Source organism: Loxodonta africana, chromosome 19, assembly GCF_030014295.1.
Source record: "Loxodonta africana isolate mLoxAfr1 chromosome 19, mLoxAfr1.hap2, whole genome shotgun sequence".
Taxonomy (NCBI): Eukaryota; Metazoa; Chordata; class Mammalia; order Proboscidea; family Elephantidae; genus Loxodonta; species Loxodonta africana.
This window is the reverse complement of record NC_087360.1, coordinates 10,212,984-10,237,806: the sequence shown is the minus strand read 5'-3', so window position 1 is coordinate 10,237,806 and position 24,823 is coordinate 10,212,984. Positions and strand designations below refer to the sequence as shown.

The 24,823-nt window shown below is 40.1% G+C and overlaps 1 protein-coding gene across 1 annotated transcript in view; it reads left to right on the top strand.

Annotated features, from left to right (window-relative positions):
* TMEM116 (transmembrane protein 116) overlaps positions 1 to 13,884 on the top strand; it is a 50,437-nt gene extending 36,553 nt beyond the window's left edge. Inside the window, exons 3-9 of the mRNA XM_064272955.1 lie at positions 1,175 to 1,279; positions 7,811 to 7,860; positions 8,762 to 8,845; positions 9,167 to 9,305; positions 11,440 to 11,584; positions 12,292 to 12,365; positions 13,100 to 13,884. Coding sequence (XP_064129025.1) covers positions 1,175 to 1,279; positions 7,811 to 7,860; positions 8,762 to 8,845; positions 9,167 to 9,305; positions 11,440 to 11,584; positions 12,292 to 12,365; positions 13,100 to 13,306 — 804 coding nt within the window. The 3' untranslated portion in view covers positions 13,307 to 13,884. The remainder of the gene's footprint in view (positions 1 to 1,174; positions 1,280 to 7,810; positions 7,861 to 8,761; positions 8,846 to 9,166; positions 9,306 to 11,439; positions 11,585 to 12,291; positions 12,366 to 13,099) is intronic.
* The last annotated feature ends 10,939 nt before the right edge of the window (positions 13,885 to 24,823 follow it).

Sequence of the window (24,823 nt, the reverse complement as noted above, 5' to 3'; positions counted from 1 at the left end):
TGTGTCAGTCCATCTGGTTGAGGGTGTTCCTCTTTTTCACTGACCCTCTACTCTACCAAGCATGGTGTCCTTCTCCAGGGACTGGTCCCTACTAATAACATGTCCAAAGTATGCAAGGCAAAGTCTTGCCATCCTTGCTTCTAATGAGCATTCTGGCTGTACTTCTTCCAAGACACATTTGTTCATTCTTCTGGCAGTCCACGGTATATTCAATATTCTTCTCCAGCACCATAATCCAACCCATGAGCTGGGCACTTGATGGACTTATCTCATTTGTTTTTTTCTCTCAGGGATTACTGTCTTACACTACTTATTGTCCAGTGTTTGAAAATCACTTATTTTCATATATTTTGTCCAATATTTAAATGTTTAAGACTGGAGAGTAAATTCTGTTCCTGCTATTTTATCAAGGCTGGAAACAGAAAACCCTTCTTACAGGTTTTGTCCTGCTGGTTCCTTGCTATCTTGACAATTCTTTGATGCTTTTAAGGATTTTAAAAAACTATTTTATATAGCTTGTGTAGTTTTTTTTTTTTTTTTCCGGTCATTACCATAAATCACTTAATATTTATTGGCAATATTCTCTGCCAGGTACCGTCTTTACCATATTCTAGATGCCTGGGGTGTTTCTTTCTTGCTTTTTATGAAAACCTTGGTGGTGTAGTGGTTAAGTGCTATGGCTGCTAACCAAAAGATCAGCAGTTTGAATCCACCAGGTGCTTCTTGGGAACTCTATCAGGTGGTTCTACCTATAGGGTCTCCTATAGGGTCATTAAGAATCAAAATAGCTTGACAGCAACAGGTTTGGTTTGGTTTTTTTGATATCATTACTAGAAATGGGAATCTTTATTTAATTAAGATTTAATTAAAAATCCTTTTCACTTAAAAAATAAAATAGAAAGAGATTCCATGATATCTTCATTAAGGTCAACAGTTGGGTGAGAGAACATGGATAATGCTCTTGTTGCTCTGAACAGCCACAAGGAAGTTGGGCCGTGTTTTAGGTAGGCCGGAGTAGAATTCTCAGACTTGGCCTGGTTTTGCATGGTATGTATACTAGATAGTATATTATTAATAGTCCAATAGATAGGATTCTCATAGTCAAAAATAATGGAATAAGTTGAAAAAAGTCAGAGTGGGACAGTTATGATGAGTTGTCTTGATTTTCACCTAGATATTCTACATTTCCTCATTTCTCTACACTGTCAATTACATCTGGTACCTGTACACAGAGCTGAGGATGAAACACAACCAGAGTGGACAGAGCACATCTCCACTGGTGAGTTTAATTCAGAGCTGATAGTCAACAATGGTATGCTCATGAGAAAATGCTCATGATCATTAGCCATTAGAGAAATGCAAATCAAAACTACAGTGAGATTTCATGTCACTCCAACAAGGCTGGCATTAATCCAAAAAACACAAAATAATAAATGTTGGAGAGGCTGTGGAGAGATTGGAACACTTATACATTGCTGGTGGGAATGTAAAATGGTACAACCACTTTGGAAATTGATTTGGTGCTTCCTTAAAAAGCTAGAAATAGAACTACCGTATGATCCAGCAATCCTACTGCTTAGAATATATCCTAGAGAAATAAGAGCCTTTACACGAACAGATATATGCATAGCCATGTTCACTGTAGCACGGTTTACAATAGCAAAAAGATGGAAGCAACCAAGGTGCCCATCAACGGATGAATGGATAAATAAATTAGGGTATATTCACACAGTGGAATACTGTGCATTGATGAAGAACAGTGATGAATCTTTGAGACATTTCATAACATGGAGGAATCTGGAAGGCATTATGCTGAGTGAAATTAGTCAGTTGCAAAAGGACAAATATTGTATAAGACCGCTATTATAAGAACTCGAGAAATAGTTTAAACAGAGAAGAAAATATTCTTTGATGGTTACGAGAAGGGTTAGGGAGGGGGGGTGGGAGAGGAGTATTCACTAATTAGATAGTAGATAAGAACTACATTAGGTGAGGGGAAAGACAACACACGATACAGGCAAGGTCAGCACAACTAGACTAAACCAAAAGCAGAGAAGTTTCTTGAATAAACTGAATGCTACGGAGGCCAGTGTAGCGGGGGTGGGGGTTTGGGGACCATGGTTTCAGGGGACAACTAAGTCAATTGGCATAATAAAATCTGTTAAGAAAACATTCTGCATCCCACTTTGGAGAGTGGCGTCTGGGGTCTTAAACGCTAGCACGCGGCCATCTAAGATACATCAATTGGTCTCAACCCACCTGGATCAAAGGAGACTGAAGAACACCAAGGACACAAGGTAATTACGAGCACAAGAGACAGAAAGAGCCACATAAACCAGAGACTACGTCATCCTGAGACCAGAAGAACTAGATGGTGCCCGGCTACAAACAATGACTGCCTTGACAGGGAACACAACAGAGAACCCCTGAGGGAGCAGGAGAGCAGTGGGATGCAGACCCCAAATTCTCATAAGAAGACCAGACTTACTGGTCTGACTGAGACTAGAAGGACCCCAGTGGTCATGGCCCCCAGACCTTCTGTTGGCCCAGAACAGGAACCATTCCCAAAGCCAACTCTTCAGACATGGATTAGTCTGGACAATGGGTTGGAGAGGGATGCTGGTGAGGAGTAAGCTTCTTGCATCAGGTGGACACTTGAGACTATGTTGGCCTCTCCTCCCTGGAGGGGAGATGAGAGGGTAGAGGGGGTTGGGAGCTGACGAAATGGTCATGAAAAGAGAGAGTGGAGGGAAGGAGCAGGTTGTCTCATTAGGGGGAGAGCAATTGGGAGTATGTAGCAAGGTGTATGTAAGTTTTTGTGTGAGAGACTGACTTGATTTGTAAACTTTCACTTAAAGCACCAAAACAATTGAAAAAAGAATAGTAGGCTGAAACAAACCAATACCAAAAAAACCGAACCTGTTGAGTCAATTTCACCTTATAGCGACCCTATAGGACAGAGTAGAGCTGCCCCATAGAGCTTCCAAGGAGCGTCTGGTGGATTTGAACTGCTGACCTTTTGGGTAGCAGCCATAGCATTTACCCACTACGCCACCAGAGTTTCCAAAGAAACCAATATGTCCCTGATAAACAGTGTATACACTCAGCACTGGTGAGGTGAATTGATGGAGGCAAAGGAAACCCTGGGGGTGTAGTGGTTAAGCATTACGGCTGCTAACCAAAGGGGTGGCAGTTCGAATCTGCCAGGTGCTCCTTGGAAACTCTATGGGGCAGTTCTGCCCTGTCCTATAGGGTCGCTATGAGTTGGAATCGACTTGACGGCACTGGGTTTGGTTTTCGTCTTTTTTGGTTAATCAAAGAAAAGCCATGTTCCCACAGGATTTCCATTCTGTTGGCATGACTTTCTCTTTTCCCTTGCCACCAAAAAAAAAAAAAAAAAAAAGTTTTGATTGTAGGAAACATTTAAAATTCTGCCATTCATACCTAGTTCTATTCCCAGTAAAGGAAATTCTTCTTGGCTGCATACCAATCCAGCATTGTTGCTAGAGTTAAAAGAAAAAGGCCTTGGAGGAGAATCAGGGAAGGGGCTCTATCTGCTAACATGAGATTTGGGCTACAGAGATTAGAAATGGAGAGTGTTTGTTCTGCTCTGCCACATTTCTTCAGTAAGTGTGCATGACAGATACTGGTTTGCAGAAGGGCAGAGGAATTAATGTGTGGCAGTCAGAAAATAAGGTGAATCTAGAGAGTAGTTGTCTATCATTCTTTGGTTCACAAAGACAGTTTCTGGCACTATCCAGCATTACGATTATAAAAGAGAGGAGAACATTAATTGAGTACACCTATTTTGGGGGGGCATATTTTACATATCACATAATTAACCCATTTCAAGAGTACAATTCAATGATTATTAAAGTAACTTTACTGAATTTTGCAATCATCACTGTAAATCAGTTTTAGAATATTTTCTTCACCCCAGTAAGATCCTTCATGCGCATTTACTGTTAATCCTTCCCACCCTCTGCACCAGACAACCACTAATCTAGTTTATATTCTATAAACTTGCCTTTTGTGGACATTTCGTATAAATGGATCATACAATGCATTGTCTCTTGTGTCTGGCTTTTTTTATTTAGCGTAGTGTTTCTGAAGTTCATTCATGGTACCATGTATCAGTAACCCATTCTTCTTTCTATTGCTGAATAATAGTATTCCATTGTAGACTACACCTGGATTCTTATTTCTCATTCTTTTAGTATAACACTGAATGATCCTGGCAGATGACATTTTTATGATGTTAGAAATTTTTATTTTTCTAAATGTCTTTATGTATTTTCATCTTATTATACATAACTTGGAAACCCTGGTGGTGTAGTGATTAAGTGCTACTGGGTTTTTTGTTTGGGATACATATCTTACTAAATATTCCAGTGTTCTTATTTTTGCAGTATTCATTCCATTGTTGTTTTTTGAAGGGGGATTTTTGTTTAAGGGCACCGTAGAGTAAATAAGTCTGGAAAGCCTCCCAACATATCTTTCCTGAGAGCCTACGGATCACTTGTAGAATACGTGCAAGTGGTATACTGTCAGGCACATAATGAAGCTCCATAAGTATTTGTCGAATGAATAGGTGGTACTACAGCACCATGAAAAGAGGTTTTTTTTTTTTTTAACAACAGAAATTTATCCTCTCACAGTTCTGGAGGGCAGATGTATGAAATCAGTGTGTTGCCACACTCCCTCTGGAAGCCCTAGGGGAGAATTGTCCCTTTCCTCCTCTAGCCTCTGATGGCCCCAGGCATTCCATGGCTTGTGGTTGCATCACTCCCATCTCTGCCTCTGTCTTCACATGGCCTTCCCCTCGTCTTGTCTGTTCTCAGTGTCTCTTTTTTTTCACAGTTTATTTATTTTTATTGTACTTTAAAATGAAAGTTTACAGAGTGAATTAACTTCTCATTAAACAGTTAATACACATATTGTTTTGTGACATTGGTTTCCAACCCCACAATGTATCAGCACTCTCCCCTTCTCAACCTTGGGTTCCTCATTACCAGCTTTCCTGTCCCCTCCTGCCTTCTCGTCCTTGCCCCTGGGCTGGTGTGCCCATTTAGTCTCGTTTTGTTTTACGGACCTGTGTAATCTTTGGCTGAAGGGTGAACCTCAGGAGTACCTCAGGAGTAACTTCAGTACTGAGTTAAAAGGGTGTCCAGGAGATGAAAAGAGCATTTCAGGGTGAATAAGGAGATCTGTGTTCTAGACCCAGTTCTGTCATTTATCTCTTGTATGACTTTGCGTATATCATCTCCCTTTATTGGGCCGCAAATTTCCGTCTAAAATGAAGTGTTTGGTCTAGGTGATCTTTAATGTCCCTTCCAGTTTTAAAATGCTGTAATTCTATGAAATCTTCATCAGATTGACTTCTTGAGAAGATATCCTTCTTACCTTTTTCTAGCCTTGTTCTAGATGCTCACTGTTGAAGAAAGGCAGGAGCAGAGAATGCTTTTAAAACTTTTGTTTTTCTTTCTTTTTTTAATGCAAAGAGGAAGGTCAATGGAGGAATAATTGAAAAATTAACATGAAAAGGCCCCTTAGTCTGCATCCTGGAGAAGTTATCACAGTCCATACAAGTGCTGTTCAAGAGAACTCTTTGCAATCACCAAAATATTTTATGCACCGTCTATTTCAGTAGATATTACCTGTATGTGGCTATTGAGCACTTGACATGTGGCTGGTATGACTGAGGAATTGAATTTTTAATTGTTTGATCTTAATTTAAATTTAACTAGACACACCTAGCTAGTGGCTGCTATATTGTGTAGCACAGGCCTATGCTCTAGTGTCTCTTTCTCTTTTTGACTCTGAAGATGCCATGGTTACAGATACTCTTCTACATTTTAAACTTGTGTGGTTTTTGAGTTCTCTGTAAGTTAATAAGGACCCATAGGTATATATATCCTTTTACAAATTTTTCTGGATAATCCTAGAATCGTAGAACTGTAAGGTACTACTAGGAGACAGTTTATTTCCCTCGCTTCAAGCAGATGAACGCCTACAAAGTTCAATGGCCTTAAACCCCAGCCCAGTGCCATCGAGTCGATTCTGACTCATAGCGACCCTATAGGACAGAGTAGAACTGCCCCATAGAGTTTCCAAGGAGCACCTGGCAGATTCGAACTGCCAACCCTTTGGTTAGCAGCAGTAACACTTAACCACTACGCCACCCGGGTTTCCTCAATGGCCTTATGGGGTAGTATTTAAAGTTTCTATTCATTCATGTATTCATTCATTCACTCATAAGCCAAGGGACTGACTGGGACTTAGGAGAAGTTATTCGGCCAGAGTCATCTACTGAAGAAGTTGTCATAATGAGACTAGAAGCCAAGGATGGGGACAACATGGAAGAATTATTTTTCTGAGGCATAGGCTTCTGGCAGGAGAACAAATTAATCTTTGAAGGAAAAAGGAGGGAGAAGCACAAGATTAGCCCTCCTATTTGGCATTCTACTGCTTTCTATGCACACCAATGCATATACTTCTTTTTATAACTCATGCTGTATCACTAGTTCCAAGGAGACAAGCTCCAACTCAAAATATCAACCCCACTGCCTGTTATTATATCATTATAACTATATTCCAGGAGTCTTGAGGTCTTTCTTCATCTTTTATTCTACCCTAAAGCATTATCAGTAAGCTTTTTATCAGGAATCCGTTGACAAACCAGATAAGAAGAATTAAACCCAGGACAGCCACCTAATGGGAAATAGAATAAAAAGAAAAAAAGAGAAGGCTGAGAGAGGACACCAAAGACTAATTTTACTTACTTCCTGGAGTCAACACTGGCCATCCGACTTGAAGTTATTTGCTATTCCTGATCTAAACTAGTCAGGGCAGATCAGTTACCAATGTCTGATCATTAATTATTCACTTCCTGCTTATTGATCCCTAACAGTATCATTCCAGAATATGATATGGCCACCACCTTAAAGAAAAGAAAAATTAAAAAATAGGAAAAAGATTTCTTCTATCCTATTATCTTTTTAAGGTGTTCTTTTCAAAATCTTTCATCAGAAACTACTAGTGGGTAGGAACCATTTTTTCCTAAGTTGTTTTACAATGTTTAATACAAGTAGGAATTTTTGAAATGTTCTTTCTTCTAGAGTCTGACAGGTTTTCTATCCAAAAGGCTTATTTGACCCTGACCTGTTTTACTAAGGAAACACTAGTGGCATGGTGGTTAAGTGCTATGGCTGCTAACCAAGAGGTTGGCAGTTCAAATCCACCAGGTGCTCCTTGGAAACTCTATGGGGCAGTTCTACTCTGTCCTGTAGGGTCGCTATGAGTCGGAATCAACTCGACAACAGTGGGTTTGGTTCTGGGTTTGGTTGTTATACTAAACCTGGCCTATTATACTTTCTGCTGATCATCTTATACATGACTTTCATTCCACCCATAAGGTCTGAAAAAATCCCCACCTCTCTGTATCTAAAAGAGGAAGCCTGAACCAGTGATGGAGAGTTACTGTGTGATTTTGTATTGGTCTTTCTTCTTAAGATAGTTTGTTCTGGTATCCACATCTTAAATTAAGCTACTTCCTACAGACTCTTTGTCACCTTTTTTTTTTTTTGGTTATACTTTTATTTAGAGTATTTTATTTACAAATAAAATTCTGTTATCTCCAATGCTAAATAACTATCTATTTCATTGAATTTTATAGCAAATGTTGCTTGAAAGAAGCAAGACTACTCGCAGAAATCATTTTGTTCTATTGAGTGGTGAGTGATGACATGGTATTTATTGTGATGTGATTTGCAATGTCCTAAGGCATTATTCACATTTATTTTTTTCATAGGTGATAGATTATACTTGTCGAGTTGGTCAGATGGCCATCATTATGTCAAGGTAAGATTTTTTATTTCCTTCCTAGCAAGGTGTAGACTCTCATTATTCAGGTGTCTAGGTGGGAACAAAGTGGAGGACAATGCCCTTTATTTCTATTGAATCTATCACTCCTAGGTCCTCATAGACCCAGAGCCTTCCTGAATAGGGAGCAACAAATATGTGGTCACTTGTCCCATTTTCCCAGCTAGAATAGGGAGGAAGTTTGATGTTTAGCCCCAATCCAGCCATCAGCTCTATGTGACCTTGAACAAAATCCCTTTAAGCCTTTGGAGCTCTAATTCCTTTTCCAAATCATGAAGAGCTATAGTAGATGACCTTTAAGAGCTCATCCGTCTTCATAACACTCTCTGTGTCCTTTACAGTTATGATGCCCAAAAAGGGGCTGGATCACACCTAGAGTGGTGGTCACATCTGATCAGAGTCGGTTTTAGACTTTATAACTTTTACTCCTGGATCTTCTCCTCTTACAGGAGGCTGGCTATATTTAGCTGGATTAATAGCTGGCTTTTGAAAGGTATGCTTTGGAAAAGCCCCCAGGAAGGGGCTGATGAGAATGAAGCTCACCGTGGAGAGTGAAAAAGACTGAGCACAGAGCTTCTTGGTAGCTTTTTCCTTTTTCTTTGACCCACTTGGATTTTGATCTGACTGCACAATTCCTAGGGACTCTCTATGAAACTCTTTTTAGGGTTCATTAACCCAGGTATAAAATGCATTCTTCACTTCACTGTCCCGGGAACTGGAAAGTGCAGTATTTTTCTTGAATAAACTAAATGTGCACGCATGTGCAGACATTGGTAGGGTGATGGAGCTGGGAAAGGGGCAGGAAAATATTCTGCAAAGGGAGAAGTCGTGAGACAGTCCGGACATGAGGGTGATAAGTTTGTTTGTTTTTCTTCCCTAGCCTGATACCCCTGTTATTGATGGTCCCTGTGTTCTGTCTGGGCAATACGAGTGAATGTTTCCGCAACTTCAGCCAGAGCCACAGGTAAGTAAGGACCAAATCTGTCATTTTCATTGTAGACTGCACCTGTTCTTGTCTACAAAACAGGGTTGGAAAAAGACTTCCTGTACACATTCTGACCAAAGGTGTTTGTGCTGGAAATGGGCAATGGAGCAAGGTATCGTCAAGGCGCAAAACACGTAAGTAGAAATAGAACACGGAGTGACTAGAGGATAATGTGGCTATGGGGGGAACAAGGAGTTACGGGCAAGGGTTAGCAAAACTTATTAACTTTTGTTGCACTGAACGGGTATGTCTCTAGTCTTATATCTGTAGTGTCCTCCTGTCTACTCATTGTCTTCCTAGGTGTATCCTGATGCTTTCACCACCATCAGCCATGGCTGAACTCCTGCCTTCTGCCAACACATCTGTCTGTAGCATACTTTATTTTTATGGGATCATCATTTTTCTGGCCAGCTTTCTACTCAGCCTCCTCACCATTGTGGTATGATGCCACCTACCTGCCTTGGCAAAGGGGAGGAAGGCGGGGGGGGGGGTTGGTATTCCCAGGACTTGGGATAACTTGGAAGGATAGGGCAGAAAGGCATTTCCTGTGGCCCTAGAACTAAGAAATTGGCTAGGATATCTTGACAATTTAATTACTATCTCAGCCTTTTGGACGTCCCAAGATCAGATTGTGTGGGGGAAAGAGCCTATGTTCATTATGTGAGGATTATGTTCAGACTAGAACTAATACATGTTGCTATGGATCACCGTGGAGGACCATTCCAAAACTAGTATATGTCATATGTATCCTTTAAACAGAGTGACAACACTGGAATATAGGACATGTGCTTTGATTTAATTTTTCAAATAACAATAATCTTTTCTCATTTCTTCATTTGGCCATAAATTCACATTTATGCCATGTCTGTCTAGGGTGCTGAGTGGCTCATGCAGTTATCAAACACTCATTTGATACCATCAGGATGATATACAATTAAAATAATCGGTCAGGGGAAAGTAAGTTATTTATATGTAACTGCCTAGTACAAAACCAGTAAGCAAATAAATGTTTTTTTATTTATCATACCTACTTTTCAGTATCATTTTCTCCTCTTCTCATATCCTAGTCAGCCCACAAATATGATTTTGCTAGCACACCATTTCTTTAAAAATTGCATTTTAAAAACTTTATTTGGTGCATATGCTCTCTAGTTCTCTACAGTATCTTCCACTTTCTATTGTTTTATACTAAACCCAGTGCACATATTTATGCTTCCTCAGTCTGTGATCTCTTCACTTCTACCATGACTACTGTTTGAATCACCAGAGAGAGTTACCACTAACCATATATGTTAAATCAGCCAAAGAACTATGAAAATAGGTCAGAGTGCCTGTGAACCAAATGTAATTGTGGAAGATTTTCTTTGACACTTCAAGAATAAGTCATGGAACTAGCTCAGCTCGAATTAGCAACTTTGTAAAGAATGTGCAAAGCTAGTTTATATTAAAATGGCTTTGATGGCTCACATTTGGAGCTGATTGACGGGAGAGATGGGGCATCCCAAATCTTGGTACTAGGAGATTCCTGTTTACTTCATAATAGCCCAGATTTCAATGGACGTTCAGAATTAGGAATCTAGATTCTTCTTAAATCAATAGCTGGTGAACTGATTCTACTAGATGTAATTATTCTTAAATGAGATCACGCCTCCTTTTGATTCTTATGTCTGTGGGGAAAGGAAACTATGTGGCTGAGCTTAATTAACTATGTGATTGGGTTATGAATTTAGAAAGCAGATCTGGATTATTAGGGAAAGATCCAGATTTGGTCAGATTTTTTACAGAGATTATTACCCCCCCCCACACACATACACACACACAAATTAGACTTCTGAACTGATGTGTATTTCTTTCCTTAGCTAAATTTTATTCAGATAGCCTCTGCATGGAAGGAAAAAACAATCTATATGCCACCTAAGGGCAAGAAGAGACTTAAAAGTTTTTAATTTTTTTGTCGAGAGCTGAGAATTTAAATTCAGCCATGGCGCTAAAGTATTAATTTTAATGGTGTTAAGCACAGTATTGGAACCTTGGTGGTGTAGTGGTTAAGAGCTCAGCTGCTAACCAAAAAGGTCGGCAGTTCAAATCCGCCAGCCACTCCTTAGAAACCCTATGGGGCAGTTCTACTCCATCCTATGCTATGAGTCGAAACCAACTCGAAGACACCTAACAATAACAACAAAAGCACAGAACGCTTTCTAACACAATCTCTAATAAAGTGTCTTAAAAAAGGAACTGGTTAGATTTTAGTTTTCACTTGCCGTATGTATTGTACTTAGTTCGGGGTGGGGGGGTGGGGAGCACGAAGCCTGAGGGTCGATGTCAGGTTCAGGTGTTGAACATAGTAACCACAAGGTTGGCTAATACCTGTCCAGTTCCCTGGTCAACTAAATGTTCCATCTGAAGATAATATTCTCTCAGCAAAAGCCTGATCTCAGATGGTGAAGACAAGAGAATGACTCTTCCTTGCTGTGAGATTCTAAGAGAATGATCTCTCTAAAATGATAGGGAAATAGACCTTGGAAGTTTTATCAAGCCTGAGGCAAACTGCTCTCTCCTGCACCCATGTCTAGGTCTTACTCATCCAAGCGCAGACACTGTATAAGAAGTTTGTGAAATCGACAGGCCTTCTGGGGAGTGAACAGTGGGCAGTGATTCACATTGTGGAACAGCGAGTGCGTTTCTACCCAGTGGCCTTCTTTTGCTGCTGGGGCCCAGGTGGGTATCTTAATGGGAAGAGCTGGTCAGAGAAGAGTGCAACTATTAGGTTCCATCCAGGCAAAGTGGTCTTATCAAGAACTTAAAAAAAATCAACCCATTGCCTTCGAGTCGATTCTGACTCATAGTGACCCCATAGGACAGAATAGAATTGCCTCATAGGGTTTCTAAGGAGTGCCTGGTGGATCTGAACTTACCAAGAAGGATGACTGCAAATTCCTGTCCAGCTTGTAAACTTTACGTTGACCCCACCCATATTTTCCATTTTCATCTTATGATTTTATTTCATTAGATTAAGATAATTTAGAAATGAGATGCCACCTGATATATGAGAGGAAAAATGTCTTGACAAAACCCAGAGATATTAATGCCTGCCCTTCTACTACATTAGGTTGTAGTGAGGATCAGGTTGTACAATACTGATGAGAGAGCTTGGGTGAACTCTAAAATGCTAAGAAGTGTAACTTATTTTTTTTCCATAGTATGTCTTGGCACCATTACCACACTAATCTTCAAAGCTTACTCAATAAGCAATAAAAATTTGAGGCCCAATGCCCAGTGGTTTACATACTGGTTAATTTCTCTGCTGGTCTTCATTATGCATATAGTGTCCATTCCCTGTACTTCTGTAGTAGTGCTTTGGCATGTGTACTGAGCAACCAGGCAGCCAGGCATGACAGCAGGTTTTATGCTTCGTGTATTCACAGCTGTCATTCTGATGATCTTAAAGCTGACCAAACCACAGGACACCAAGCTTCACATGGCCCTCTATGTTCTCCAGGTAACTTCTCCAACATCTAGCATCTCTGCTCTTACATCTTCTTATCCCATTCTCTGACACTTCTTTTACTCGGTATGCAAAATTATTTTTCTTAGGGTATTTATTTCTACCTTGCAAAGGAAAAAATGTGTTATTTATACTGTTATGAAAAAATGTGAAATTTTCCTTCCAGATAAGATAGGTACTTTTGTTCAAGTGCTGCCATGCATTCCAGAGCTTATGTATCTGATCAACTTCGTTTCATTGATGTGTTTTTAAGGGATAGGCAGCAAAAAACAAGGACCTGCTAGGGCATGTTCTTATGAAATATCAGTAGTAACATGATTTTTTCTCATCCAGAGTGAAATGAATGGGTAAGTGAGTTACAGAATGGGGAAAATGCAATGATTCTCTCTTTTCCTCCTTTATCAGATTTATGGGCTTGGGGGCTGACTATGCTGACAGGACAGTTTTCTCAAACTTAACGTGGGATTTGGGGCTATAAGGAGGGGCCTTTGAAGCCACTTTATTGTCTTTATGTGAATGCTAAGAAATACGACCAACTGTGATTCATCGCTGACAAGGTAGAGAGTGAGTTCAGGAAGAGCTAGAAATATATAAAAAACTGATGCTAGATCTAGATGTCTGAGAGAGAGATAATATAACAATGCTTTATAAATAAGGGGAATGGGGACTGTTCCCTGGGTCCCTAAAAACCTGAAGGATGGGCTCCATCACCCCTTCATCTCCTCCAGGCTCTAACAGCAGCATCCCAGGGTCTGCTCAACTGTGGAGTATATGGCTGGACACAGCACAAGTTCCACCAACTAAAGCAAGAGACTCGGCGTGATGCAGACACTCAAACACCATTATTATGCTCGCAGAAGAGATTCTATAGCAGAGGGCTAGAACCATTGGAGCCCACCCTTGCTTTTGCTGCCAACAACTCCACTATTCTTTGAAACTATGACACTGAACATTTAGGAACTAGAATTATTCCACACAAATGGATTGAAAAGAATTTAGAGAAAGATATCTTAAGTCTTTTATAACCATACCCTAAACTGTGGAACTGAAAGGTGATATACCCCCTCCTCATGTATCGACTTGGTTAGGTTCCAAAGACCAGGTTGTTATGTAAAATTGGCATTATGTGAAGGTGGAGGCTGTATTTCTTCCATTTCAAATAGTTATTATACAGGTCGATACTAATCAGTGGGACAGCAGCTTCCCAATAACTCCAAGAGGCGGAAAATGTAGGTGGGTACTGTATGTCCCACTGGTCATGTTAATGTGCAAAATAATCGGATAGTAGATTTGTTACTGTTGCCATAAATGTGAAATTTCAGATAACGAGATAGTCAATAACTGAGGAGAAGGTATATAGTGCCATGGTCTGTAGCTATTTTGGGTTAATTGGGCAGGATATCTCCAGTCATTCCCAGATTCACTAGTGGTTCTTAAAATCTTCCCTGTTCAGAGAGGTGAAGCCACCTTCCATCTGATAGACTCATATTACCTCAAGAATATTAGATTTGTTTAAATATCTTCTAGAAAAAATAAATTCAAGGTAATTTTTTATACGTGTTATTTTCAGGCTCTCTACCGTGTGGTTGTAGGGGATGTGGTGGGGAGGGAGACATTCAGCAACTTCCTCAGGTCTTACTGTTGCTGTTAGTCTCTCTGAGGCTGGACATAGAAAGTCCTGCGTTTCTGTTCTTTAAAGAGTTTTGGAAACTCTGAGAAGAGTCAAGGACGACAGCTATCAAAAAATAGCAGTGGGCTCCTCAAACACACTGTATCTTAGTCTCTTATGTGTTCATTGTTTTAGGACTTGAATAGAGTAGGGACCATTTGCCCTAGAAAATTAAGGCCAACCTTTTGAAGTTACAGAGGATAATAAGATTTAACAGAAATTGGGACTAAAAGATTAGAAACTCTAGGAATCAATAGCTCTCAACTCTAGTTTATAAGCAAAAGTCCAAGGTTTGTTTCATAGGGCGTGTACGTGGTTAATTTCCAGGTTTGAACCATACAAACTTTCTAGTTTTGTAGGTCAAAATAGTCTAATAATCAGTTACACATGGTTCATCCTAAAACAAACAAACCCGTTGCCCTCGAGTCGATTCCGACTTATAGCGACCCTATAGAACAGAGTAGGACTGCTCCATAGGGTTTCCACGGAGCAGCTGGTGGATTCGTACTGCCGACCTTTTGGTTAGCAGCCGAGTTCTTAACTGGTGCACCACCAGTGAATGAATGAACAAGTAAATGAATGACTAATAGTTAGAATTTGAAGCTTTTGAGAAAGAGAAGTTTCCCAGACTGCAGAGCCTCATTCAGGAGTGGGAATGTCTGTCTAATCTGTTTCTTTGTCTTGAATTACCTAGCAAGTAATGGTTGTCTTTCCAGTTATGACTAAAGCCAAACTGAGGCCATGGCACCTCATACTGTGATGCCCAAACAAAGGAAAAGCTGAATGGACAAGGTGACTGAGATGATAATTAACCTGAGCACCTGAAACTAATACTCAGATTCTTCTCACCCTGATGACTTACCTTGGTCTTTTCAAAGCAAAATCCTTAAGGTTAGAGAGAATTGACAGGATTATAATGGGAGGATACTCTGAAAAGTAAGTTCCAGAGACCTTTCCAAAGTAGCTCTCTGTAGATACGTTAAAGAGCTTAATGATATCTCTTTAGGTTTTAGGCCATGGACCTCAGCCCTAGCATGGAGGGTAACATGGCCCCTTGCTATGTCAAGATCACATCTTGAGGACCCTCAATGACCCAAAGCTCCAGAGACCTGATTTCTATATAGCACAGAACAAGAAAGAATGTCTCTAGACCTAGGGAGCTTCTTTAGATTTAAAAATTAACAAGCATTCAGCATATATAATACCAGATGGAGACCCCCCCCAAAATTTTTTTTTTTTTTCCGTCTTCCTAGTCCCTGTGGGACACCAGAGTTAAGAAGTCCAGTTCTTAAAATGTTCCTGCAGTATCATTTCACATTTGGCTTTATTACTAGAAAGAAAGGTAATTATCAAATGTGTGTCACGTTTGTTCATCTTGCTGCTCCGATGAATTTTTTGTATTGACACTGGTCTTAGATCGTCTATGGATGTAGACAAACAAAAAGGTAGTAAGAATGAGGAATAATAAAAGGATAGGCAGGACCCAGATTAGGATTTTCAGCATTTTGCCATACTGAGAGTCAGAGGGGACATGTGAAGCTGGGCCGCTGTCCAAACTGCCCCCATAACCTTCAGATTCACATGTTGGAGGGGCATAGCCATAAGCACAATGGCAGTTCTTAAAATTGTTGCAAACACCCCTTCCATGACACTTTTCCTGGTTGCAGTCATAGTGGAGCACAGTGGTATCTAAGCAGGTTCGATTGACACAGATCTTCTGTGGACCACATGGGGTACCATCCTTCACCTCCCCCTCATCAGCCCTGTCTGTGGCTTCAAAAAACTCTGCACCCCAACACCACGAGTCCTCCGTGGGGAACTGGATAAGTGTGTTACGTTTTTCAATGTGTGGAAGCTTTTCGATGTTTTCACATAGCAGCCTCCCACATTTTACATCGTTGGCCTTGCACTTGTGGAAAATCTTGAACATTCCTTTAGACTCACTGCCACAGTTCCCAAACCTATCGCCCTTGGTATTCATGTAATGATAGCAGCTCTCCTGGGCCACCCTAGTGCCCCGTCCAAAGATTTTAACACACTGATTCTCCAGGCTTCTGCACTGGCCATGGTAACAATAGCCTTGTTCTTTGCAAGGTGTACCATCTTGCTTGTAGGTATCTGCCTGGCACCACTTGGAGGTGCCATTACAGTACTCTGGGAGGTCACACTCATCCATGCTGGGGCGGCAGAGTGTGGTTGCCTTTAGAAATTTACAGTTTTTACAGCAGGATCCAAATGCACAATCCAAACCCTTCTTTAGCCGACATGAAGGCAGACAACAGTGATCCTTTTGACAATCAAGGACACTGCCACAATCACATTCTTCTCCTTGGTCCACTATCTTATTCCCACAGTATGACTTTCCAAAGGAGCTCTGGAGCTCAGGTTTATTAAACAGGCAGTCCCCTCTGTGCTTATGCAACAGCTGGTAGAAGTAGTGGAAGCTGCAGTTGCTGAAGCCCATATCTGCAGTAATAAATTCATGCATAGTACAGAGGTTCTGGCCATGGCACTTGCAGGTCACATGGTCATGCTTCATTCCCAGGTTGTGGCCAAGCTCATGAGCCATGAGAGCTGCCAGACGGGGTATATCTTCATGAGAGAACGATTCAACACTGGTTGCATTCTTATCAGTGCAGATACCACTGAGAAATGCATGGCCCTGATACTTTCTAAGATTTTGGCCAATAATCATGTGAGCAACATCATGCTTCACCCTTCTCAAAAGATGCCAGTTTCTCCATTGGTTAAAATTTTGAAGTGTTTCCTGTAGATTCATGGAGATTTGCACTAGGTTTCTCTCAGTCCAGATCTCTAACCCAGCAAGTACTACTTTCACATTTAGCTCCCTCATGTACCTGTTGACCAGAGCATGGACGTCCATTACCATCTGCGTCGTCTTGGTCACATTACTATTCCACATTTGGAACCGCTTATTGTCAACCACAATAAACATTTCTATGTACTTGGGATGTGACCACATATAAGACATAGAAACTGAGAAGGGTTCTATCCTGCTCTGAAATTGTGAATTGGTTAAGAGCTCTTCGTGTTCATCTCTATTGACTGCACAAGACCCACTTGATTTTAGAGACATGCTGTAAACCATATGCTCAAACTTGGTTGAGGTATTTATAGGCTTGATGCCAAAGACAGTGCCATGTAAGCTTAGGATTCCCTTTAGCCCTGAGCAAGTGCTGACAGTCACAAGAGAATCTGTGTCACCCTCTGAGTACCCATCATAGTAACAGTCATCCTGTATAAAAGGCATGTCCAAGCCTAGTTTCCCATTTCGATGTGTATAAACAGGGAAGTTCTTGACGAACAATCCTCTCTTTTGCTTTAAGTTAATAATATGCCATTTTCCTCTTATCAGAAGAACATAAGACACCTTTTCTGCTTTTTCTTCCAATCCTTTGAACATCATCAGGTTCCTAGGGATTACTATTTCATGATAAAGAGGTTTCTGCTTATAATGCATCCCGTGAAGAAGAGACCCTGTCAGCAACAAGATGACATGTAGCCTTATAAGAGAAGGGCCCATTTCCAAATATCCCATCTGGTGACTCCTGGATGAAAAGGAATTGCAAGCCTTACCCATAACCACTTGATTTCATAGGCGAAGGAGCAGGAGAGAGGCAAAGTACCTAACTGGGGATACCATTGTCATGGTCCAAGTGAAACAGCTAATGATTGTGGACCTCTGTCTGTCAGTAGGCTTTACCGGGGACCAAAATCTTTGTTAGTGACACAGTTGTTTGGGAGAAGCTCATAGTTACGGTGTCTGCCAGAAGAACAGCTGCTCCCATCCCTGAGTATTACATGATGACACCTGCCTTTTGATTATGTCTCTTCCTACTCCTGTTGTGTTCTCTTCTTTCAGAAATAGCCTTACTCCACAGCCTTCATCAAACAACAGTTTTAGTGCTCCTCAGCTGAGCTGCTGTTGTCTTTATAGAGGAGTATACCAAGGAGAGGAAGCTTGCAGAGTTCCAGCCAGTACGCTGACCCAGGATCAGACCCTGAGAAGAGAAAAAAAAAATTTATCCTTTTTTCCTCAGTCCCAGTCCCCATGGAACACCCTTCCCCCACCCCTTCTGGTATCCGTTATTCTTGTGAGTCGTTGGAACTTAAGGTTCCAGGGGTTATGGATCTCTTGGCAGGTCCCAGGGCTCTGCTGCTCAACACCTCTTCCCCGTTCCATACCACACAGCCCTTTTCAAACCCTAAACGTTTTGTGCCTCCAAAAGAGGTTGTGAGCACGGTCTTTTACCTAACCACTTTGTTACCTAACCGCTTTGTTCTAAGGCCGTTCTCTGGATCATCAGTCACCTCATTGAAGGTGACTCATCTTGAGCCTTTCTCTAAAATTCCCTCTGTATTTGAGGGATGGCCACATCCGTGTCCTATGTGGTGGTTGATATTGCCCATTAGGGTGAGGAACAGCACTTCTGAAACCCCAGATATGACAAGGCCAGGGATTAGCTTCAAAAAAGGAACAGCACATCCTGGAAGTATCAGTAGATCTTTCCTGGAGTACATGAGTAACAACACAAGGAAAAGAAATTAGGTCCTTAAGAATCTAAGGAGCCAATTTCCGGAGTCTAGAGAATAAATCTCCCCTCAGACATACCCATGTCTAGGGCCACGGTATCTTCTGCCTAAAGCCAAGATAGACCTATACAGTATGCCAAGTATAATCTTAAACTAGACATCCTTGATGGAGGCATTGTCATTTATGTGGTTTTTCCCAAAGAAATGTTCTCCAGAGAAACACACATGTACATCCAAAATCCCATCTTACAATCAATTTCATGAATTAGGGGGAAATTTAACATTTCTATTCTGATATAAAATTTTTTTAATTAATAGACTTTATTTTTTAGGGTAATTTTAGGTTTACAGAAAATTTGAGCAGAAAGTACAAAGTGTATTTTCCCTGCTGCCCCTCTCCCACAGTTTCTCCTATTATTAACATCTTACATCAGTGTAGTTGATTTGTTAAAAATTTTTGTTCTCCTGTATTTAAAAAAAAATTTGATTGTGTTTTAGGTCAAAGTTTACAGCAAAAATTAGCTTTTCATTCAAAAGTTTTATACACAGTATGTTTTGTGACATTAGTTACAGTCCCCACAATATGTCAGCACTCTCCCCCATTCCTTTTCCACCCTGGGTTCTCAGTGTCCATTCATCCAGTTTTCCTGTGCCTTCCTGCTTGTCTTTGCTTTGGGCAGGTGTTGCCCATTTGGTCTCGTATACTTTACTGAATAAGAAGCATGTTCCTCAAGTGTGTTATTGTTTTATATGCCTTTCTAATCCTTGGCTGAAAGGTGGAATTCGGAAGTGGCTTCAGTTCTGAGGTAGCAGAGTGTCTAGGGACCATAGTCTTGGGGGTTCCTCCAGTCTCTGTCAGACCAGTAAGTCTGGTCTTTTTTGTGAATTTGAATTTTGTTCTGCATTTTTCTCCCACTCTGTCCAGACCCTCTGTTGTGATCCCTGTCAGAGTAGTAGGTGGTGGTAGCCGGCAACCATCTAGTTCTGGGCTCAGGCTGATAGAGACTGTGGTTCCCGTGGTCTGTTAGTCCTTTGGACTAATATTTTCCTTGTGTTTTGGTTTTCTTCATTCTGCTTTGCCCGGAACGTGCTGGGACCTATAAATGTATCTTAGATGGCCGTTCAGAAGCTTTTAAGACCCCAGATGCTTCTCACCAAAGTAGGATGTAGGACATTTTCTTTATGAGCGATGTTATGCCAGTTGACCTAGTTATCCTCCAACACCATGGTCCCCAGACCTCAGCTCCAGTAACTCAGTCCCTCAGGGTGTTTCGATGTGTCGAGGAAGCTTTTAATTTGTTAAAATTAGTGAACCAATATTGATAAAACATTATTAACTAAAGTCAAGGATCACTCTTTATGTTATACAGTTCTGTGGGCTTTGACAAGTACATAATGTTATATATTCACCATTATACAGTAAAACTTGAGGAAGCCAGAACCTGTATAAGGGGGAGACCTGTCAGAGAAGGAAAACTCAAATGTTTTCCACTAAAATGAGCAAGAGTGGTAAGAGTGCATCCTGTCAAAGGCAGCTCTATTGAGTTCCAGCTCTCACCAGGTTTACCGTAGTATCATACAGAATAGTTTTTTTGCCCTAAAAATGACCTCTGCTCCACTTATTCATTCCTTCCTTCCCCCTGAACTCTTGGCAACCACTAATCTTTTTACCATTTCTCTAGTTTTGCATTTTCCAGAATATCATGAAATTGGAATCATACAGTAGGTAGCTTTTTCAGGCTAGTTTCCTTCACTTAGGATTATGCATTTAAATTTACCATCCATGAGCATGGAATATCTCTCCATTTATGTAAATCTTCTTTAATTTCTTTCATTGAAGTTTTGTAGTTCTCCCCGCATAGATCTTACACGTATTTTGTTAGATATATATGGCAACGGGTTTTTTTTTTTTTTTGGTTACACTATTTCGTTTTTTGGAGCTAAAACAAATGGTATTGTGCTTTTAATTTCAAATTCCAATTGATCATTGCCGCCATATAGGAGAGCAGTTGACTTTTGTATATTAACCTGTTTCTCTCAACCTTCTAAGCTCCCGGAGACTTTTGTTGTTGTTGTCGATTTTTTTGGATTTTCTAAGTAGAAAATCATGGCATCTACAAACAAAGACAATTTTATTTCTTCCTACCCAGTATCTATACCTTTTATGTACTTTAATGTCTTATTGCCTTAGCTAAGGCTTCCAGTTCTTGGGAGTCACCTTTCTTGGGTGATCCAACCGAATGTGGAAATTATAGAACAATAAAATTAATACCACACGCAAGCAAAATTTTGCTGAAGATCATTTAGAAACGGCTGTACCAGTATATCAACAGGGAATTGCCAGAAATTCAGGCTGGTTTCAGAAGAGGACGTGGAACCAGGGATATCATTGCCAATGTCTGATGGATCCTGGCTGAAAACAGAATACCAGAAAGATGTTTACCTGTGTTTTATTGACTATGCAAAGGCATTCGACTGTGTGGATCATAACAAATTATGGATAACATTGTGAAGAATGGCAATTCCAGAGCACTTCATTGTGCTCATGAGGAACCTTTACATAGATCAAGAGGCAGTTGTTCAGACAGAACAAGGGGATACTGATTGGTTTAAAGTCAGGAAAGGTGTGCGTCAGGGTTGTATTCTCTCACCATACCTATTCAATCTGTATGCTGAGCAGATAATACGAGAAGCTGGACTACATGAAGAATAACAGGGCATCAGGATTGGAGGAAGACTCATTAACAACCTGTGTTATGCAGATGACACAACCTTGCTTGCTGAAAGTGAAGAGGACTTCAAGCACTTACTAATGAAGGTCAAAGACCACAGCCTTCAGTATGGATTGCACCTCAACATAAAGAAAACAAAAAGCCCACAACTGGACCAATGAGCAACATCATGATAAACGGAGAACAGATTGAAGTTGTCAAGGATTTCATTTTACTTGGATCCACAATCAACAGCCCAGGAAGCAGCAGTCAAGAAATCAAAAGACGCATTGCATTGGGTAAATCTGCTGCAAAGGACCTCTTTAAAGTGTTGAAGAGCAAAGATGTCACCTTGAAGACTAAGGTACGCCTGGCCCAAGCCATGGTATTTTCAATCACATCATATGCATGCAAAAGCTAGACAATGAATAAGGAAGACCGAAGAAGAATTGATGCCTTTGAATTGTGGTGTTGGCGAAGAATATTGAATACACCATGGACTGCCAAAAGAACGAACAAATCTGTCTTAGAAGAAGTGCGGCCAGAATGCTCCTTAGAGGCAAGGATGGCGAGACTGCGTCTTACATACTTTGGACGTGTTGTCGGGAGGGATCAGTCCCTGGAGAAGGACATCATGCTTGGCAGAATACAGGGTGACACTGTGCCTGCAACAATGAGCTCAAGCATAACAACGATTGTGAGGATGGCTCAGGAATGGGCAGTGTTTCATTCTTTTGTGCATAGGGTTGCTGTGAGTCGGAACCAAATCGACGGCACCTAACAACAACAACAACAGGGCTTCCAGTACAATGGTGAATAGAATTGATGAGGAGGGACATCCTTGCCTTTTTCTTAATATTGGGGGGAAAACTTGCAATTTCTCACTATCAGGTATGATTTTAACTGTAAGTGTTTTGTACCTGAGGAAGTGCCCCTCTATTCCTAGTTTGCTGAGAGTTTTAAAATCCTCAATAGGTGTTGGATTTTGTCAAATGCTTTTTCTGCATCTATTGATGTGATCATATGACCTTTCTTCTTTAGCCTGTTGATGTGATTAATTACATGAACTGATTTTCACATGTTGAAAGACCCAGAATAAATCCCACTTGGCCATCATATATAATTCTTTTTATACTTCGTTGCATTTTACTTGCCAGTATTTAGTTGGAGGTTTTTGCATACACATTCATGAGACATATTTGTCTGTAGTTTTCATTTCTTGTAATGTTTTTTTCTGGTTTTGGTATTAGAGTGGTAATACTGGCCTCACAGAATGAGTTAGAAGTATTCCTTTTGTTTCTATTTTCTGGAAGAGGTTATAGAGAATTGATATCATTTCTTTCTTAAAAATTGGTAGAATTCACAGTGAAACCACCTGGGCCTGGTGCTTTTTGTTTTGGAAGGTTATTAACTGTTGGTTCAATTTCTTTAATAAATAAAAACCTATCTAGGTTATCTATTTCTCCTTGTGTGTGTTTTAATAAATTGTGTCTTGCAAGGAATTGGTCCATTTCATCTCTTAATCAAAATTGTGGGCATAGAGTTGTTCTCTATATTTCATTATTATCCTTTTAAGCTACATGAGATTAGTAGTGACGGCTTCTCTCTCATTTTTGATATTAGTAATTGTGTCTTCTCTCTTTTTATATTGGTTAGCTTGGCTACAGGTTTATCAATTTTATTGATATTTCAAAGAACCAACTTTTGGTTTTGTTGACTTTTTCCTATTGTTTTTCCTGTTTCAACTTCATTAATTACTTCTGTAATTTTATTATTTCTTCTGCTTACTTTAGACTTAATTTGCTTTTTTTTTTTTTAAAGTTTCCTTAGGTTATCGATTTTAGATCTTGTTTTCTAATACATGTATTCATTGCTGTAAATTTTCCTCTAAACATTGCTCTCACTGTATCCCACAAACTTTGATAAGTTATATTTTCATTTTTAATTTAGTTTAAAATATTATTTAATTGGTCTTGAGACTACTTCTTTGACACATGTATAATTCTAGAAGTGTGTTGTTTAAGTCTCCAAACAATTTGGGATTTTATAGTTATCTTTCTGTTATTGATATCTATTCAGTTTAATTCAATTATAGTATGACAGTATACTTTGTATGATTTATCTTCTTTTAACTTTGTTAAGGTGTGTCGTATGGCCCAGGATATTGTCTTTCTTGGTGAATGTTCCATGTGACTTTGAGAAGAAAATGGATTCTGGTGTCGTTGGATGAAGTATTCTATATGTGTTAATCATGGTATCCAGTGATAAATGGTGTTGTTTAGTTCATCTATGTCCTTCCTGATTTTCTGTCTGCTGGGTCTGTCAATTACTGATGGAACGGTGTTGAAGTCTCCAACTATAAAATGGATTTATTTATTTCTCCTTGCAATTCTATCAGCTATTGTCTAATGTACTTTGATGTTTTGTTGCTGGGCACATACACATGAAGGACTGGTATATCTTCTTGGAGAATTGACCCTTTATCGTTTTGTAATATCCATTTTTATCACTGACAGTTTTCTTGGTGTGGTCTGCTTTGCCTGAAATTAATAGAACTACTGCAACTTCCTTTTGATTAGTGTTAGTAGGTTATATCGTTCTCCATATCTTTTTCCTTGATTAACCTTGACTTAAGATTACTGCATGTCCACTTTAGTATGTTAGAGCCCTTAGTATATTAATCATAGTTATTTTAAATTCCTGATCTGGTAATTTAAAAATCTCTGCCATATCTGAGTCTGTTCTGTTGCTTGTTTTGTGTCTTCTTCTTCGTACTGTGTTTTTTGCCTTTTAGCTTTTTGATGAAAGCCAGACATGATGTATTGGGTAAAAAAACTGAGGTAGCTGTGCTTTAGAGTGAGGTTTTACGTTTATCTGGCTGGGGGTTAAGATGTTTTTATTGTTTGCTGTAGCTGTAGGTGTTAGAGGCTAAAATTTCCTGTACTGTCCTCACTTTTCTCTCCCCTGTTGTCTTTGGAGACTGTATGTCCAATAGGACCTGAGCCTTGAAATTGTTTTCAACCGCAGTCTCCTGTTGTTATGCCAGAGCCCTGCTGATGTGATGGCAGAATATGGAGGAGTGGAAGGAAGTGTTCTCTAAGTCTCTGATTAGGTCTCAGTTTTTTAGTAAGCCTGTGTTCCTGGGCTGTGACCTTCACAAGCGTTTCTCAGCCTTCTTGTTTTTTCACCTCTTAGGTGAAACAAGAAGGCTAGAAGGAGTTAGTCACCAATTAAATAGTTTACGTTAAGGACGGGCTATTTCTAAGCAGAACAGAGTGCTCTGAGCATGTTTCAGAATGATTATTCTCCCCCTCCCCTGCCAGAATTAGGAGAGGATTTTTCAGTTATCATCACAGTGAGAACCTGGTGGAGCTTCTGGAGGTGAAACTCAAGAAAATGTGGGGAGCCCCCTAAGGCTGGGCCACCAGGAGTTTTTATCTCTCAAGTTAATCCATGGTCAGTCTTCAGCAATTAGTCAGTTGCCTTTTAAGTTATTACTATCCCAGGCTGGGGCCAGG